The sequence below is a fragment of the Hydra vulgaris genome, chromosome 05 (genome assembly GCF_038396675.1).
Source record: "Hydra vulgaris chromosome 05, alternate assembly HydraT2T_AEP".
Lineage (NCBI taxonomy): Eukaryota > Metazoa > Cnidaria > Hydrozoa > Anthoathecata > Hydridae > Hydra > Hydra vulgaris.
The window spans coordinates 26,094,326-26,114,073 of NC_088924.1; the positions used below are offsets into that span (position 1 = coordinate 26,094,326).

Sequence of the window (19,748 nt, forward strand, 5' to 3'; positions counted from 1 at the left end):
CTAATGTCTAATTTAACTATTGAAAAAATATGACTAGCAGGTGGTTAAGAGAACTATATAAAATGAAGGTTTTCTCACACCTACTAGTAATGGGGTGACATGGGACAGCAGACTTAGGGTGAAATGGGACACTGTACAATTTCACCACTTTTTAAACTTACTATATTTTAACTTTTCTAACTAATTGTTTTGTAAAAAAGCAAAAAAAATGAACAAAAAAAAAACTCTGTTTATGTTTATGATAAGGTTTTAATGTCTATGTTACTGTGTTTTTTTTTGTTTAAAGAAAAAAAAAATTATATAGGATATCTTTGACTTAAAATTTCACCTTGATTATTTAAGACATCACAGTAAGTATTGTACTAGCTTTAAAATCTTAATTACTCTTAATATAATTACTTAATTAATTTTAATTACTAGCTTTAAAATTACTTATAAGTACTAGCTTTTATCTTTTCATAAAAAAAAACAATATTGGTCTTCTTGAAACAAAGGTTTGTTTCAATAAGACCAATATGGAAGATACAGAAGGTCACCTATCTGTGATAGGTGTTTTGTATAAGTCGAGACCTTTTCTCGATAGTAAATTACGTAATATGCCTAAATTTAGTTTTGTTCATAGTCAGCTTTTGTACGCAAATGTTGTATGGGCCAGCACCCTTAAAACCTGCGTTCAAATACCAGGTACAACTATCACCTAGGAAAACCTTTTCACCACCAGTTGGTTCATCAGGAAGATAAACCTACTGGTGGTGAAACATGCTGTTAAAGACATCTATAAATTAGATAAGTGGTTTTACTAATTTATTATAATTTATGCTTTGTTCTTTAAAAACATTGAGCATTCTGTTTGCAGAATATATAACATAGATAAAATATATATATATATATATATATTTATATATATATATATATATATATATATATATATATATATATATATATATATATATATATATATATATATATATATATATATATATATATATATATATATATAAGGCCTCTAGTGTTAAATATATTTTGTACTAATTTCTTACAAACCTTTAAAGAAATATATAAAAAATTTTTTTTTGAAGTTGAGATTTTGTTTGACATACATTTTTCATTGTATTGGTTAAAATTATATTAATAGCTATATATATATATATATATATATATATATATATATATATATATATATATATATATATATATATATATATATATATATATATATATATATATATATATATATATATATATATATATATATATATATATATATATATATAATAAAGAAAGTTAAAAACGTTTTTTATACGATGTTATTCATTTTTTACATGATTATATGAAAAATTGTAATATTGTTTAATCAGCGAGATAAAAGATAATAATAATAATAACAAAAATATTGTTTTATTGACAAATATTTTTTTGAATATTTTAAATTCAGTTAATATTATTTTTTTAGGTCTTCACTAACCTTTTTTTAGGTCTTCACTATAACCCTTTTTAAATTTAATCTCATTTTAAGTTTCATTGCGATCTTTATTTTTATTATTCTTAATATTAATCTGGATTTTGATGCAACAAAAAAAATATTTTAACAATGAGGATTATTAAAATAATGGAGATTATTAAAATATTATGGAGCCAAGAAAGTACAACGAATGACAAATTGGTTAAACCCTGATGCTCATATTATAAAAGCTGCTGTGATGGCTGTTGTATCTAGGAGCTTATCACTACGAGCAGCTGCAAAGATTATAAAATTTCAAAATCAAGTTTACAGCGGAAAATAAAGGTTAAAAAAAATCTTCTTACAATAACTTATATTTTGATGAAAAACATAAATATGTTTTTAATAAATCACAAGAAGATGAACCTTCAGTACATCTTTGTCAAGCATCTAATATGCATTATGGACTTAATGTTAGAGAGACAAAGCAACTTGCATTTCAATATGAAATTTAAAATGCTAGAAAACTGGAAAAAGAGTGAAACAGCTGGAAGTGAATGGTTATACTTACTCTTAAGTCGTACAAAATTATTTACTCGTATGCCAGAAGCTACCAGTCTCAGTCAAACAACTAGTTTTAATCGCACAAATGTAAATACTTTATACAAAAATCGTAACAGTGTGCAGAAACGATTTAAGTTTTCTGCTGATTGCATTAATAATATTGATAAAACCGCTCTTACAACTGTTCAAAAGCGAGCGAAAGTGACTTCTAGTAAAGTAGTAAAACAAGTTGGAAGGGTAACTTCTGCTGAAAGGGGAATCTTAGTTATAATGGTGGATTGTATTAATGCCCTTGGAAATTCTATTCCACTGTTCTAGATATTTTCTCGTGTCCACTTTTGTAACCACATACTTAAAGGTGCATCAACAGATACCAAAGGTAATGCTAATTCTAGTGGATGGATAAATACATAAATTTTTTTGAAATGGTTTGATCATTTTGTGGAGTATGGACATTCTTGCAAGGATCACCCATTACTTTTAATAATGGATAATAACTATAAAAGTCAAATATCAATTAAATTGATGGATAAAGCTAAGGAAAGCAATGTTGTGCTCTTGACATTGCCAGTCACAAACTTTCAGCCAAAAACTGTCCACAGTCCATTTCAGTCATAAACTCCGCTTGACAGACCAGTATTTGGACTATTAAAGAAATTTCACACTTCAGCGTGTGACTCATCGTTAAAAGCACATCCAAATACTTCTATGACAATATGTGACCTTTCTGAAAATTTAGGATTAGCTTATGTGAAAACTTTTACTTCCCAAAACAAGAAAATGATTTTAAAATAGCTGGCATTTTCCCGTACAATCCACATATTTTCAGTGATGCAGACCTTTTATGTTCTTTTGTATCTCATCGGCAAATTCCAGCTAATGTCTTTACCTTATCAGCTATTTTGTTCAGCAGTATTTCTCAACCGGTCAAAAAAATGTTTTCTGTCAATCTAACTAATATATCCAATCAAACAGACTTTGCAACTAAGTTTTACAATTTAATTATTATATAGGATTGGCAAACACAAACAATCCCAATATCATGATCATTTTTTATCTGAAGTTATTAATGACAAAAAATAGCAAACCTACACTTCTGCCTACAAAGCTGGTAAGAGGATAGCAAAGAAAAAAAGTTCAAAAAGAAAATTTTAAAGGTCTAAAAGTTTGACTCAATTTAAAAATCAAGTGAACATTTAGAATGATATCTTATTTTGCTTAAACATAAATATATTTTCTGTATTGGTATGCTGTATAAGGAGTAGAATAGACAGAATAAAGAAATGCTCAAAATTATTTGTTTCTAACTTGTTCCATTTCACTCCAACCGTTGTCCCATTTCACCCCGACATGGAGTAAACATGGGACAAATAGTGTCACATTAAAAAACCAACGGCTTGAACTTTATTCAACGGTTAAGTAATGGGTTTTGCAATGATTTTCCAAGACAATTTAGTGGACTATAATTTTAATCCAATTTGTATGGTTTGATGGAAAATATAAAGCACACAAACAAAAAAATTTGTCCCATCTCTCCACTAGTCTCTCCTTGTACGATAAATGTTTAATTACCCCAATAGTTTTTGGTGCTCGTTTCTGTACTTTTTCAAGGATTGCAATGTTACCTTTTTAAAAATATACGGTATATTCTAGAATAGAGCGGATGTATGTTTAACAGAGAGTGTGCTACAGTATGAAATTGCAATTGCAGAAATCCGGTCAAGGATACTGTTTAAGGTTGAGACGGCAGCTTCTAGTTCAAACGTTTTGGTTATCCGATAAAAGAATTCCCAGATCTCGTTTTTTTATTATTACCTTTAGTTTCCTTCCAGTGCCAACAATAATTGCCAGTGAGTACTCACAACATGCATCATTTTACATTTTTTAGTGCTAAAATGTATTTGCCATTCATGGGACCAGCCTACTGCAGCATTAATATCTGCATGAAGAGTCTGCGCGTCAATATTCGACTTAATGATAGCTATAATTTTGCTGTCATCTGCGTACAATTTAATGAGTGATTAATTTTATCCGATAGGTCGTTGATGAAGAAGATAAATAATAGAAGACCTAGTAGGCTATCTTGTTGCAGCCCTGACTTAACATATTTCCACGACGAGGTTTGTTTATCAATGATTACTTTTTGTTGAATTCATGTTGTGTTTTGTTGATTAGGTTATGTATTGTTGCAAATGTCATTAACCGATTGTGCTCTCCATGACCTTGCACAACACAGAAGTGAGAAAAACTGGTCTGTATTTTATTGGGTAAAGTCTACTACCTTATTTGAAGGTTGGTGTTATACTGGACTTTTTTCCACAGTTCGGAAATGATGCTTGTCTTAATCTAATGAGTGTAATTGGTAATACCTTAAATGCCTTAGTCATCTTATTCTTGCGTCATTGAATTTGATTAAATATTATTTTACGCTTTGATAAAATATTATTTTTATTCATTGACATCAGTTTATCTTAACAATTAATTAAAACTTAAATTAAATAAGGCAGGGGAGACTAGATAAAGTTTCAACGTGCTCAAAAGACATGACGTTTAATGACGTAAAAAGTTGATGGTTTTTAAGATCCATCTGACTAAAAAATATATTTTTGAAACCCAAAAAGTACAATTTTGCGCCCTAAGTTAAACCGCATTGTACTTTCTTTGAAAACAAAAAACATAGTGAAACTGGTCTTTAAAAGGATATAACATCCTCTGTTGAACCAACTGCATAAATATGGAAACATATTTCAAGTAATTTAAAAGTTTCAAAAATTTTGTGCTTCAAAAAAGCGTATTCTTTTAATAGATAGTTTATCTTATTTAGATGGTTTTAGAAACAATCTGAATTGCGGAAATCGCATTTTTAGATGTGGATGTTAAACTTTCTTGGTAAATCTTATGCTTATTAAATGTTCTGTGTTTTAAAGAGCATATATCCGTTCAACAGTTAGCATTACATATTATAAATAAATTGCCAACCAACACAAACTTTAGTGTACTTATACCGACCATTTAAAGCGCAACTGTAAGTTTATTTGTTTGTAACGGGTGAAAATCAAGAACTTTAATTATAATTTTTAATTATGATTATAACTTTTAATTATAAATATAATAGAAGTTAACATGATATTTCAACTTCCTGAAATTGGTGCAAAGAAAGGCAGAATGTTGTATACAAAAATGTTTGCATGTATGGTTTTATGCGATATGAACTTAATTTCATAGGGCCCAAAGAACCATAACCAGAACGAAGTTAGGCTAACTCTAGCGAACTAACAAGTTAGGCTAATTTCAGCAAACTAACAAGTTAGGCTAACTTTAGCGAACTAACAAGTTAGACTAACTTTAGCGAACAAATAAATATGCTAGAAAGTTTACTTGACATCATGGAGTACTTACGTACAAGTGAGTAACTTAGCACGTTTTTATAGATTTTATTTTTTGTTTGTTTTTTTGTGCACATATTAAACAAAGTTTACTTTATATTTGAGTAAATATAGTACATAACTTTGTGAAAGTTATTTCAGAAAAGTATAGCGTTTGCAACAACATGCGTAAGTGAAAACTAATGGGTAGAGTTAAAAATAAACTAACAAGTAGAGTTTAAAGTAAAGTTACAACTAACGGGTAGAGTTAAAAAATAAAAGTTAAAATCGAAAACTAACAGATAGAGTTAAAACCGCAGAATCAGAAAACCAACGCGTGGAGTTAAAATGACAAAAACCTTTAAACCTTTATAATAAAGAAAGTATCTTTAAAAAGTGAGTTTGAAAAAGATACAAAAACAATTATTATATTACGTTTTAATAAACTTTTAATTAGCCCATATTGAACAAATTTTTAGGGTAAATAGGGCTCACAACATCTCTTTTTTGAACTTTTTTTTTTTAATGAAATGCAAACACTATTGACTTTAAAATCTATAATTCATTACGGTAATTAACTTATAGCAAAAATAATTTCAATCGGTTTATTTTTTGTTTCAACATTCTTGTTGTTTGGTTTTTTGTTTCAGCATTTGCACATTTTTGCATCAGCATGTGTTCATTTTATTTTAAAAGTAAAGCATTAAATGTATTTAATATTAACTTTCAACAGAAATTATTTAAATTAAAATTTAAAGTAGTTTACAAATAAGAAAAGATTTTTTGTCAAATTGACATCATCACAACAGATATCTTTAACGATAATATCCTAAAAAGTTAATTAAATATTGGAACAACTTTATTGTTCGAACATAGAGTTTAAAATTGAGTTCATATATAATCAAGTATCGTAAACTATATCTATGGCTATGTATATATTTATTATAATAAACAAATAAACATTTACGATTTAAGGTATATCTGACCATATCCCAAATTTCGTTGCAACAGACTCAAGCTCTGAAGTTATGATAAAATGAAACAAAAAATAAGTTTTGAACTTGATAAATAGAACTATTCCAAGAATAATTATCGTTGATTATTATTGCGATAGTTATCGGGAATAATTATCAGAATTGGATGCGCGTAGACGCATTAACTCAAACTTTATTTGCGAAAATTTTTTTTAAACATTTTATTTCTTTTATGACGCTAATTTTTCACTTTGTGAAAAGACGATGGGCTTAAAAAAAATAAAATTTTCTTTGGAACTCAAAGGGGTTGAAAGAACCATCTAAAATAAAATAGAAGTAAAAAATGAGTATATCTAAAAATACAAAGTCTACAAATATTTGTTTTAAAAAGTTTGAAAAAAGTTAAAACAATATATACTTGATAAAGCTAAAAATAACTCCAAACACAATTGGGAAATAATAAAAGAAATCACAGGAAAACAAATGCACAACTTTTCTACCCCCAGCTTATTAAAGTTGATACTTAAAACACATAAGAGCCTAGTGTTATGGCTCATCAATTTAACAAATTTTGATATTGGTCCAAAACATGCTGATAAGATTTTTTTGCACCAAAGTCATAATTTAATTTGAATATTTATTTTCTTTTTATACTTTTACACCACGACTCTTTGAAGCCGACGCCCTTTTTCCATAAACCGGTTACAATTTTGCCACTTTGATTTTTGAAAACACATCGAAGAAGTTTCTACGTTAAAAGTTTTTTATAACTAAAATATAGAATTCTTTGCAATTCCTAAGCTGTCTTTACAAACGCAACTTTGAAGTGACCAAATTGCAATATTGATCACTTTAATACACATGCATTCTCCATGAATACGCTTTAACAACAGCTGGTAATAACTTAAATGATTGAAATTTCATAACGCAATATTATAGACTTATATATGTAGATTGATTTTAGTTTATAGTTACTATTTCATTGGTCACCTTTAGATTATTTTCTAGTGCCAATATTCAGGACCTACAGTAATTAAAATATGTTGACGCGATTATCTGTTGAAGTGGAAGTTGGTGAGGTGAAAAAGTACTGCTCTGATATTTTTCTGGTACACTCTTGTGTAGCATACAGTTTACTATTTTAAGCGGCTTGGAAAACGACCTAAATACGAACTCTAAAATAGTTTTAGATGAAATTCATTTTCTTTTCAGTCAGGTTTCTTGCTTCATTTAACTTAAGTCCTTAATGTTTCCTTTACATCAATCATCAAACCGGATTTCAATTCTTTTATGAATGTTGAATGTAATTATAAAATGTTAATTATGATTTGCTTATTTTCTTTTTAATCTATGGTGTTGAACAGATTTGGATATCAAACTACTGTTTAGGTATAAATATATATTAAATAAATATTGTAATTAAAATAAAATCTGAATAGAATTTACTTAAACACAACTCAAATACAACATTGTTTGTTATACTAAAAAACAGACTTTAGAAATGAATTCAGTGGTGAATAACTGTCCTAAAACAATCACAACAGAAAATTTTTAACTGCATCAACTATTTTATCTTGATCAACCATCCTTATCTGAAAACGTAGTTGACATAAACATAAGTGTTAAAATGTTTCACTGTAAAGTGTTTTTCCTTTTTTTTTTCTTTTGACTATGACATAAATATTATTTAGTTGTTAATTTTGTATGTATAGATTGTTTAAGTCGTTGTTAAAAGCTTTTATTCTCGTCAACAAATAATTCCGACAATTATTCAAATTTGAAAAGCCTGTATTTAAAAAACAAAAGTTGTTTAACGTAGTGTTAAAAGTAACATAGTTGTATATTGGTGTTTAAAAAAAGTCGCAAGTAAATGTAATTATGGTTCGCAATCGAATCGCCGTTGTGTTTGTGTATATTAGGTCGGAAAGATTTTGTTAAATCTGAAGTGAAAAGTTCAATGTAAAAATGTGCTAAAGATTCTTTTTGAGCTATTTGTAATTCTATTAAAATATTTTTTGTTCAAGGTTTCGAATTAGATATTCAACACTTATAAACTGATTATGTAATGCTAGGTTAATTTTGACAATGACAACATTTAAAAATAAATGTCATCGGTCTCTTTCATTTGGAATAATTTCTTTTGCAATAGCTTTGTCTTTTTCTTCGCTGCTTACAAATCACTGGTTTGAAGAGCTTTCGAGACCTTTAAAAGTAGTTTATCATAAAGGGTTATGGATCGAGTGTCATATATTTTATGTCAGTAAACTCAATAGAACTGCGTTTAACTCGTCAAGCTCCGCAGCTTTAAATAGTTCTTTTGGAACAGAAGATATTAAGATTCCTGAACAAAGTTTATGTCAAAAGATCGAAAAAGAGACAAGTAATGTTCAATTTTCTGTTAATGTTGTGTAAAACTGGGTAAAAGTTGGGTAAAGCCGGGTAAAGGCAGCGTGAAGTTTTGACACTTCTAATTTCTACCAAAAACTTCTTCTAAAATTTCGATTAAGTTTTTGTTTTGAAAGCTTTTTCCACGTCAGGTCAGTTTCTTATTACAAAATATTAAATTTTATGAAATTTTGTCTACCTTACCTTATTAACCGTTCTTATTCTTTCTTATTATCTTTTATACTTTCACATTAAACAATGGTTACGTTAATATTATTCGTTATGGCAACTAAGTAAACAAAATCTTATAGTAAACAATTATTAAAAAAATTAAAAGATTAAAAAATGTAGTAGCTTATCAGATAAGTCCCGGATAGCAAACACTATTGGTGCAACATTGTTTATACTATACAAACATATATTTTTTTATATATATTTTTATTTGCAAACTATATAAACAATATTGTTATATATATATATATATATATATATATATATATATATATATATATATATATATATATATATATATATATATATATATATATATATATATATATATATATATTATAGCTTATAGTAAAATACTGGGTGTTTCTGACATGCATATATTAATAAGGCAAAAAAAAATTTTTATTTTGAAATAAATAGCAAAATGATAAAATATATTTTTTGCTGAAGTAACGAATCAAACGAATTGTTTGAAGCCCCATTACCAAAAGTTTAAAATATTTTAATTTACAGATAAACTTTTAATTTACAGATTGCTTATGCTGGTTCATATTTTTCTGGGTAAAAATTATTAAAACTCTGGGTATTAATTATTAAACTAAAAAAATTATTAAATTAAAAAATAGCTATAAAAAGTAGTAGACTCAAATAGGGAGACGGAGGTTTATTTTAATGATAAAATGAAATAAAATGCAATGGGGAGACGGAGGTTTATTTTAATGATAAAATGAAATAACTTTGAAGAAAACTTGTTTTCTGCTTTAACATTTAACTAAATTTTTTTTTAATCTAAATTTTTATTTTAAGGCTATAAAAAAACAAGTTTATTTACAAGTAACATGTTTTTTACGTTGTTCTAAATAAATTTTCATTGAGTTTATATGTCTTGTGATTGTGATTTTATTTTATTATTATATTTTTTATCGATTATACAACTTCTTACTTTTAAACCCTAAGAGGTATTTAAAATACTTCAGTTTTTCTATTGTCAATATGGCAGGTTTGTAGTAAAACAAAAAAAGTAGAATTAGAGTTTAAAATGTACCACTTTAAAACTTTTAAAAGAAACAGCCTTTAATTCAAATTTTACAGAAATTCATTTAATTAAATAATATATTTTTATTCATTATTTAATTAAATGAATTTTTGTAAAAAATGTTCATAAAATAAATACAGGCATTTTTTATAAAAAACTTTAGGATATGAACTGATTGTTCGGGTTTTGTTTATATTAAGTATTTGTTCTCTGTGGCTTTCGTTGATGACATCACTGATTGTGTGGATAATAAAGAGAAGCTTTAACATGGATGTTGTATCAGTAAATGTTTTTTTTGCAAGCAAGTAAATTTAATTTTTTTTTACCTTTTAAGTAACATTTTAACAATAAAATAAACTTTTTAATTATATAAACAAATAGTATGATTGGTTAAGCGCTAAACCAGTCACATATATACATGTATACACATACAACAAACTTGAAATAAATGAGTTTATATTAAAAAATTATTTATATTGTGTTTCTTTGCAAACAACAATGTAGGGGAGACCGGAGCTAGTTGCCTCTGCTTTTACTCTTTGAGCTCTGTAGCTCTAACGTCATATTTTCTTGTAAATATTAAAGTGTAGTCTTGAAGAATTTTTTCAAGTTGTTTAAAACTCTTATATTTCTTTTTTATTCATTCCTATCTTAATTATGCTAATTATTTATTATCTTAATTATGCTAATATTACATGGTGTGGTACCAATAAAAATAAATCAAAAAACTCTTTAATATGCAAAAACATGCAATTAGAATTATATCCAATGAAAGCCACTACACACCCTGCTGACCTTTATTTACTAAGTTTTTTTTATTTTAAGTTAAATATACTAAATATCTACCAAAAAAAAAATTATCATTTTCTAATTTTTATATTCAAAGTTAATAAAAGTATTATTCCGAAAACTTTTAATCCCTTATTTAAAACTAATCAGAATAAATACTTAACTAGATATTCAGGTAACACCTATATACAACCCAAAAGTTATTTTGCCTAATTCCTCTAAGGTCCTCTAATTCCTCTAAGGTCCTCTAATTCCTCTAAGGTCCTCTAATTGAAATCAAAAACTGAATTTTTGATTTCAATTAAAGGACCAAAAGCATGGAATAAAATACTCACAACTGAACTTAAAACTCTTACAATGTTAAATGAGTTTAATGCTAAACTTAGACAGTTATTACTAAAAAATGATTTATCATAAAACTATTTTTTAAATTGCAAAATACCCTTATAATTGACCTATTAATTAAATGAAAAGTATATTAATTTTAGAAAAGCTTAAGTAAAATGCACTTGGTAACTTTTCAAATTTATGTCTTTGTTGCTTAATATGTGTTATTATTCTTTATATTTTTTGATCCTGATACTTAAAAAAAGTTAAGTCATGATTTTTCAATGAATGAAAATTAAACATTTCTGTGCTTTTAGAAGAATATGTTTAAGTAAATAGTGCTTTCTGTTATTTTTTAATAAAAAATGTTTTATTTATTACTTTACCAATTTTACGTTTGCTTATTTTATATAGTTAACGGAAGTACTTATTTTATATAGTTAACGGAAGTACTTATTTTTAAATTAAACTTTATATTTAAGGAATTTATCAAGGAGTTTGGCGGTAAGACATATTAGTCTTCTTCTCGCCCCTGCTACCTATATATCTTGTTATTAACATAAGGATTGTATATATTTACATAGCAAAAAAAAAAAAGTTGCATTCATTATAAAAAAAATTTCTTGGGGCCCTTCCGGGACCACAAGGAACAAAGTTCGCTAGCTCCACCCCGACAGCCTTTTTTTCAATAAACAACCAAAAGATCCTAAAAAACAGTAACTATTGAAAAAAAACTGTATAGAAATAGTAAATCAATTGTGACTGGGCAATCCTTACATTATTTTTTTTTTAAGACCACCTTATATTTTCTTTGTAAAGTAATATTAAGATCAAAATGGCTCTAACGCATTCTAAATGCAATGTTCCAAAAAAATGCTTCTAAATGCAATGTTACAAAAGTTTTGTTTTTGTTTTTCAAAAACCAAAATCCCAAATATCTCCTATACACAAGCGAAAACCTTTACAATACTACTCTGAAAAATGAAATATTTAGTTAGAAAGGTTCCATGTAATTTCTGGTACCTTTAAATGCAAGGCTTTGAAGATAAACACAATTCGTCAACTTACCTCTACTGCCAACTAGCCCCGGTCTACAATACTTAAAATTTTTAAGTATACCGCACACTGTTGTAAAAAATAGCCAAAACTACTTTGAGCTAACCCAAGAAAACCACTTTGGCAGGGTAAAACTCCAATGTTTTCCGACTGAAAAAATTTTAAATCCAACTATTTTGTCATAATAACTCTGATTTTTAGTTTTAGCATATACCAAGCAAGATAACAATAATTAAACAAGATAACAATAATAAAGCAAAATAATAATAATAAAGCAAGATAACAATAACAAAGCAAAATAATAATAATAAAGCAAGATAACAATAACAAAATAAGATAACAGCTTTTCAAGTTTAGCATTTTTACAGCATTTAAAAACACTATAAAAGCACTTTACTCCAAATTTGTTACTCCAAACATAACAACTTATATATTAAATAAAAACTTGCTCCAAACTTAGCTAAAAAATTTGTCTCCATAATCTTAGTGTCACTGACTCTGTAGATGGTTGATGCCAATTTTTTCATGCCAAGGTTTGAAAGTCGTGAATTTAGCTGTACTTGTATTAGATCTTCAGTTTTAATGTTAGATTTAGGAAAAAAATTTTGGCACTTAAGCTTCCTAATAATGTAAACATTTCTATTACCTTTTTGCTATAAACTTTAAGTTTAACTGTGAAAATTATTAAAGTGGCCTACCTAATAAATTTAACTATTACAGTGCCTCCAGAAGTTGTTAGTTTATTAGAGATGACCTGAGCTATTTATTCTGCAGCAAGTGGATCTGCTGTAGCTAGCTGCTTGAGATTCTTCCTAAATGTAAATGGAGTACACTGCTGCGACAGATCTTCTAACAAAGCTCAAACAATCGTCTCATCGTTGGTGAGTACAATCTACCTCAGGTTTATATTAGTTCACTGGGCTCTTCTCATTCAGCTTTAAATGTCCAACTTGGCTAATGAGACAGTTGCAGCTTTGATCTCTTGTTGCTGGTTTAACTTTTTTTGATGAGAAAGCAATCAAAAGTGACAGGATAACATCTTTTTCTTCATCTTTTCCCTAAAGAGTTGTTTAAAACGAGTCACAGATGTCTTTTTGCACTCTGTCATCACTCAAATTAAGATTTTTGTGGTAATATTTAAAGATATTTTTAACAAAGAATTGTGTCAACTTACTTCACTTCTTCAGGCGCAAAATAAAAACAGATTTCCAACAATTTTCATAACTAGTTTGCAAAACATGGCATTTTGAAATTTTGTTAACACATTTGACTAATTTCTATTAAACGTGTACACTGCTGATTCCCAAAATATTTCAGCTAATACGGCTTGTTTAACATCTAAAATGTGTAAAAAAAAAAGTGATTCAACGCAATCATGAAATTCTGTGAAAACGCGAAATATGAAAAACTGCCATTTTTCCTTATTGTGTAAAACGCTAAAAACCAAGATTATACTTTTTGAATAAATAGATAGATTCCAAATATAACATTTTTTTAGTCAGGACATTTTAGTTTCACCCTTTCAAAGCGGTTTTCTCGGGTCAGTACAATGTAGTTTTTGGCCATTTTTTACAACTGTGTGCACAGCAATTACATTTAGTTGGTTTGGTGTAGCAGATTTTGTTAAAAACTTTTAAAATTTGTGTCCAATTATCTCATTTTAATATTTTTCTTGGATAGACTGGTTTGGCACTTTTCCTTATATATTTTCCATATAAGGAAATACTTTTTATTGCAAATATTCATTTTTAGAATTATTCATTTAGCCTGTTTTTTGTTTGTTTTTAAATTTTATTTATGTCTTTTTTATTTCAGTCTGTCTAAAAGTTAGCGCATTGTCACTTTATTACGAAGTCAACCGAGTTTATACAGATTTTAATTATCGCTACGCAATGGGATTTTCATACATGTTAGGCTGGTTAAGCTTTTCTTTTCTAGTAATCGCAATTACACTGGCCGTTTTATCTCGAAAAAACGATGAACGCATTTAGTTTTTGTTCAATATTATTTGTATAAACTCTATATAGCTGTAAAAAATTTAAATTTTTGTTTAATGTTTTAGTATTTTTTAATAATTTATCTAAGCAAGAAAGTTCCAAAATTAATTTTTTATCTTATTAGGTTTAAATCTATTTTGTAACAACAACGCTACGTCTTTATTAATGTTGTTGCTATGGTGCGCGAAAGTGAATTTGATAGTGATTTTAAAAGTGCTCAAACTTTGAGGTTTTATTGCTCATACTTAATTGAACATAGTTAGTTAAACATAATTAATTAACTATGTTCAAATACATAATTAATTATGTGTAATAAATTATTTTTAATTAAAATCCCCCCCCCTCCTCCTCCAGGTGTCGTCGACCCTGGATCAGTTACTGATTATTTATTGTCATTGGACCATTTGTTTACTTTACGTAGATATTTAATTAAATTTAAAAACTTTATTTCAAGTTGTTTTTTACAAGATAGTTTTAGTTAACACTAAGACTAATTTAAATCAACACATTTAACTTTATAGTCAGTACACACACATAAAAATGTCATAAAAAATAAGTTACAATTATTTCATAAAAAAAAAATGTCATGAAAATTTACAATTGTTTCAATTTAAAAAAATATTTATACATTTATAGTAATGCAATCTTAAGTAAAGATATAAGTCAGTATGAAATCAAACAAAATTTTAAAAACGACAAATTTTGCAAACGTAATTATTACCATACCAGTTCATGATATGTTTTTTGAGCACCTCAAGACTTTTTCCGGACATGACCTCATTATTTAGAGTGTTCCAGAGCGAGATGACTCTATATAACGTAGAGCATGAATCATTATATATGGAGCCTTTAGGAGGTAGAATGAGTTTTTTGCTACAACGGAGTTTATACGTAAGATTTTTTTATAGTAAATAGGTTTTTTATAAATATTGGATTTAGAATATTAATAGATTTAAAAGTTTCGATCATAAAAAATCTCAAACTTCTTAGATGGATTCTTGGACTATTATTAAAATTTAATAATTCATCCATAATAATTCATTCAGTTCTTCCAGGATAAAAAACTCTAGTGACATTATGTAAAGATATTTGATTTGAATGTTCAGTAAAATAATAATAAATTGATTTGCTTGGTATGATACTTAACACAAACACACACACATACACACAAATTGCCCACTTGGCAGTATTGGTTGAAAAATACGGTATACATTTAAACCATTTTAAAGTATAGCATAACTTTTTTATTTACTGATTTATAAAGTCAAAAGTGCTCTAGCAAGGTTGTAGTGAGTGAGACTTAAGTCTTAAAAGCACTTATTTAAACATTGTAGTGGAATTTATAACCTCGAAATCATTTGTTCTATATTTTTATTACTAACTATATTTTAGAATAAAATTTTCCGAAAAAATTATATAATACTATTAAAGTCTATATATCAAGTTTTTTTATATATAATTTTACAATTTTTAGTAGTTTGTAGGTCAACTTAATAGATATTAAAAGATGCCCTATCTCTTTTAGGGATGGGGGTGCAAATTATGTTTAGCTTTTAACAAAGCTTGCTACGGCAACCAACATCAATATGCATAGCAAATAACGGGATAAAACAGTTTTAGAAAATTTTCAAAACAAATTATCATGGTTGCTACTTATAGTTGAAGTAAAAAAATTTAACAAAATACCGAGAAAAGTGTTTTTCAAAGGAGTCTTTCTAAAAAATTTATAATCTGGATCACGATTAGTTTACCTTAAAACTCTCCATAATAATTGCCTAAATAAGACATAAAATTTTATCTTTTTTTGAAAATTTTCAAAATTTTTGAAATTGTCGGAAAATTTCCATAAAATTTCCCGAATTGAAAGATTCCGGGAGATTTTCAACCCTGTTAGTGAGTTAAATGAACATTCTCCGCTGCAATTGCTTAGCATCGAACAAAGATAAATGCGTAGTTCAATTGTAACATTTAAGTAAGCAGCCGTGAGCCAATACTTACCAATAAATAAGAACATCTGTAATTCTCTACTTTCACGCATACTAATTGTATTTTTAGTTGACGTGATTTCATTGTTGAACTGTTTGAACAAAGCAACCAATTAAACAACCTCATAAGATGACTGAGGCAAAAGGTCTTCATAGTATATTTTCACTAAATGCACTGCTTTGGCTAGCAAATTATTATATCTTAAAGTATTAACTTGAGACAAAAATAAAATCTATCATCAGTAACACTAAAAGCAGAGATATTCTGATTTAAGGCTGATAATTGCTTGTCAATAATTTAAAAAAATGTATGTATTTTAAATTTGTTCGAAGGTTTCAATCCGGCGTCAACATCACCTGCTTCTGCATAACAATAGTCTCATTTTTTGCTTCGCTTAATTTGTCTTTAAGCTTTTACTGATACGCATCGTTTTGTCTTATTTCATTGAATTGAGAACCATTGCATTTTCCACTCTTATTTGATGCATTGTCATACAATTTTCCTTCACAATTAGTAATGCTTATGCCATTCTCTTCTAAAAGTACAAGTAGTCATTTTTCGAGAATCTTATCAGTATGATCATATATTGGAATAAATTTTATAAAACATTCAATTGGTCAACTTACTATAACAAATCGAATTATCAATGTTTGCTAGTCTGAATGGGAAACATTCGGTGGTGGGTCTCTTAAGATAGAATAGTATGATCTGCCTCGTTAAGTGATCATTTATAATTAAAATAAATTAATTAAAAAATGTTGATGACAAATATGATATATGGCCTATACCTTTGTTAGCACCTTGTTAAACGTGTTCTTCAAGAAATGGATTATACTCTGCAGATAACTCCAAACATCCTAAATAACTGCCATTGTTCATAGATCCAATGTACTTATCATTTCGGCGTAAAGCAAGACCTTTCGACGACAATAATTTGATTACACAAAATTTGTTTTGAGAAGTTTTTTCAGACATGTAAAGTTCTACAAGACTTTTATCGTTTTCCTGTAGTTTTTATAGAAATAACTTTTTTAATATTATTTCTGTGCAAAATACTGACTACACGCATTGAAACATACACACACACACATACATATATGTGTGCGTGTGTGTATGTATGTGCGTGTGTGTGTGTGTATATATATTCATGTATGTATATATATATATATATATATATATATATATATATATATATATATATATATATATATATATATATATATATATATATATATATATTATATATATATATATATATATGTTGTTGTTTTGATTATGTAATAATAATCAATTTATTCGATTTGAGAGTGATCAATATAAAGTGAAATAATCACAAAATAGATCAATAAATAAATAAAAAAGTAAGATGAAAAAAAAAAAACTTTTTTTCGGTCCTTAAAGTTTCATGCCGTTTGCGGCACTCACTAATATATGGCTGATGAGTGCCGCAAACGGCATGAAACTTTAAGTACCGTAAAAATGTTAATTTTTTTCATCTTACTTTTTTTTATATATATATATATATATATATATATATATATATATATATATATATATATATCAAAAAATAATATTTTTGTCTTCTTTTATGTTTTCAGCTCGCGCTAAGGGGATGTTTTTTGTTTTTTTAAAAAAAAAATATTTTCTGCCATATTTTACAAAGCAAAAATAAAAAATTCTATGCATGTACCAGATTTTTAATAGTGTTTAAATATTACTTAAAGACTCAGTTAAAAATGTTTACAATTTTGAAGAAAATATTCAAGTATCTTCAGTTGCTGCTAGATGACTCGGTTATTACAAAAAAACACTGTTTCGTGAGTTTTTGCCGATTAAGTAGTATTTTTTTTGTGTTGAATATAGGCATTATTTTTTGCGAAGCAAATCTTGCACAAAAGAAGCCATATTTACTAACTGGACAACAAACTTAGTCTGAAGCTTCGGTTACAAGTTTGATGCATCTCTCTATTCCTTGAGTATGGCATGGAAAACGCTGCACATCTGGAACTTAAAAATTTGTTAACATTTCTATGAGATTTTTATCTAAGATGTGAATGGTAATCGGATGTTCATTGAGTTTCAGTGTTGTTCATTGATGTTTTCCGAATGCGCAAAAAGGCATTCCTTTGTATCGCTGGATCGATGATTTAATGTCACTACTAATGGTTTGCCATAAATATTTGCAGGGCCGTCCCGAAACGGTCTCGGGACGGCCCTGTCGGTCTAGCACCCTCGGTGCATGATGAATTACATCTTATATTGAATTAAATTTGGCAGTAAACTTTGATAACGAGCTCAATAATTTCTTTCAGCCAGTGTGATGGTTCACTACATCCAATATGATAACGAAATATTTTGTTTACAGTGGTCACCCACCTAGCATGGTTAAGTTTTCAGGATTTTGGTTAGCCAACGTGAAGCACAATATTCTGTAGGTACTTCTGTGCATATATCAAGTAAATATTTTTGGTCTGAACTAAGAGATATAATACTATATGGCAATTTGACACTGACTTAACGTATTTAACAATAGCCAAAGCATCAGTAAATTTAGTTTCTTTTCCGATTGGTTCAGAACATCCTCTATGTCCAGACGTAGGTTCGCTGAGTTTTTGAATTAGATGCTGTAGAGGCAGTTCATTTGCATTTATTTGAATAAAAAACTAGTGGACAGGTCTTTTGGTTTTAATTCGAATAAAGCAATAATACAATTTAGAAATCCGATATTAATAACAGTTCCATCACAACCCATGGCATCTAATTTGGATGTATCAAATTTGGGTTGAGTTGGTTAATATTTGTTTTTGGGCTGTATTGCATACAAATTTTGAATAGATATAGGAGTTAAGCTTATCTTACATTTGTATATAAAGTAAAGACAACAAAAAAATTTAGTGGTATAGGGCATAGTAGTCTAAAAACGCAACCCTTTTATATCTAATTTATTATTATTATGTAAACTCTACATTTTTGAAAAAATCTTATTTTGATTAGGTAGTATGATTATTTAGCTCTAGAAATATCATAGATTTATTGCTCACACCTAAAATAATTTCAAGGAAATATCATTTTTCTTAAAACGGTATTAATAGCGTTATTAGCCTCATATGCGTTCAATACTGCCACCCACACTTTTTTTTACATTTCGTTATTCATAACGCAGATTACGCTAAAGAAACGAATAAAAAATGAATTATTCATATAATCATATTATTTGTTTAACTTTTTATTACAAATCTAATTGTTTAGTTTTGATGCAATCACTGCATGCCCCAGATACTTTGACCTTAGTTCCTTTACTAAAACTACAAGTTCTTTGTATCAATAACTAATTTTGAATCTTTTCTTGCATCAAAATAAAAACCTTCTGATATTTGAATAAATACTTTTTCCTTGTCTTAGTGTTGCATTTGTCGGTTTTAAGTACTCTGTTTTTATTAGGTTATCTTTAAATCTTATTATTATCAATCATTTTAGATTGGTCTCCTTTCAAAATTATGTTCATATCTTTAAGCATGAGCTGTGTACATGCTATAAATACAACATTTCTGCTTGAAATACCTACTCTATTGCAAGCTTATGATAAAAATAGTAATG

At 27.6% G+C, this 19,748-nt stretch overlaps 1 protein-coding gene across 6 annotated transcripts; it reads left to right on the forward strand.

Annotated features, from left to right (window-relative positions):
- Positions 1-4,764: 4,764 nt before the first annotated feature.
- On the forward strand, positions 4,765-14,222 carry LOC136080726 (uncharacterized). Of its 6 annotated transcripts, none has more exons than XR_010638613.1 (3): positions 4,765-4,894; positions 10,160-10,297; positions 13,984-14,222. XR_010638613.1 is itself a non-coding variant. In XM_065797745.1 (3 exons), the coding sequence occupies exons 1-3, from the start codon at positions 8,430-8,432 to the stop codon at positions 13,997-13,999; spliced, it is 453 nt and encodes a 150-aa protein (XP_065653817.1). In that variant the 5' UTR covers positions 8,067-8,429; the 3' UTR covers positions 14,000-14,222. The 6 variants fall into 6 exon arrangements, 2 of the variants coding, with proteins under 2 accessions (XP_065653817.1, XP_065653816.1); XR_010638611.1 differs by having other exon boundaries at positions 4,779-5,030; XR_010638614.1 differs by lacking the exon at positions 4,765-4,894 and adding an exon at positions 7,647-7,733.
- The last annotated feature ends 5,526 nt before the right edge of the window (positions 14,223-19,748 follow it).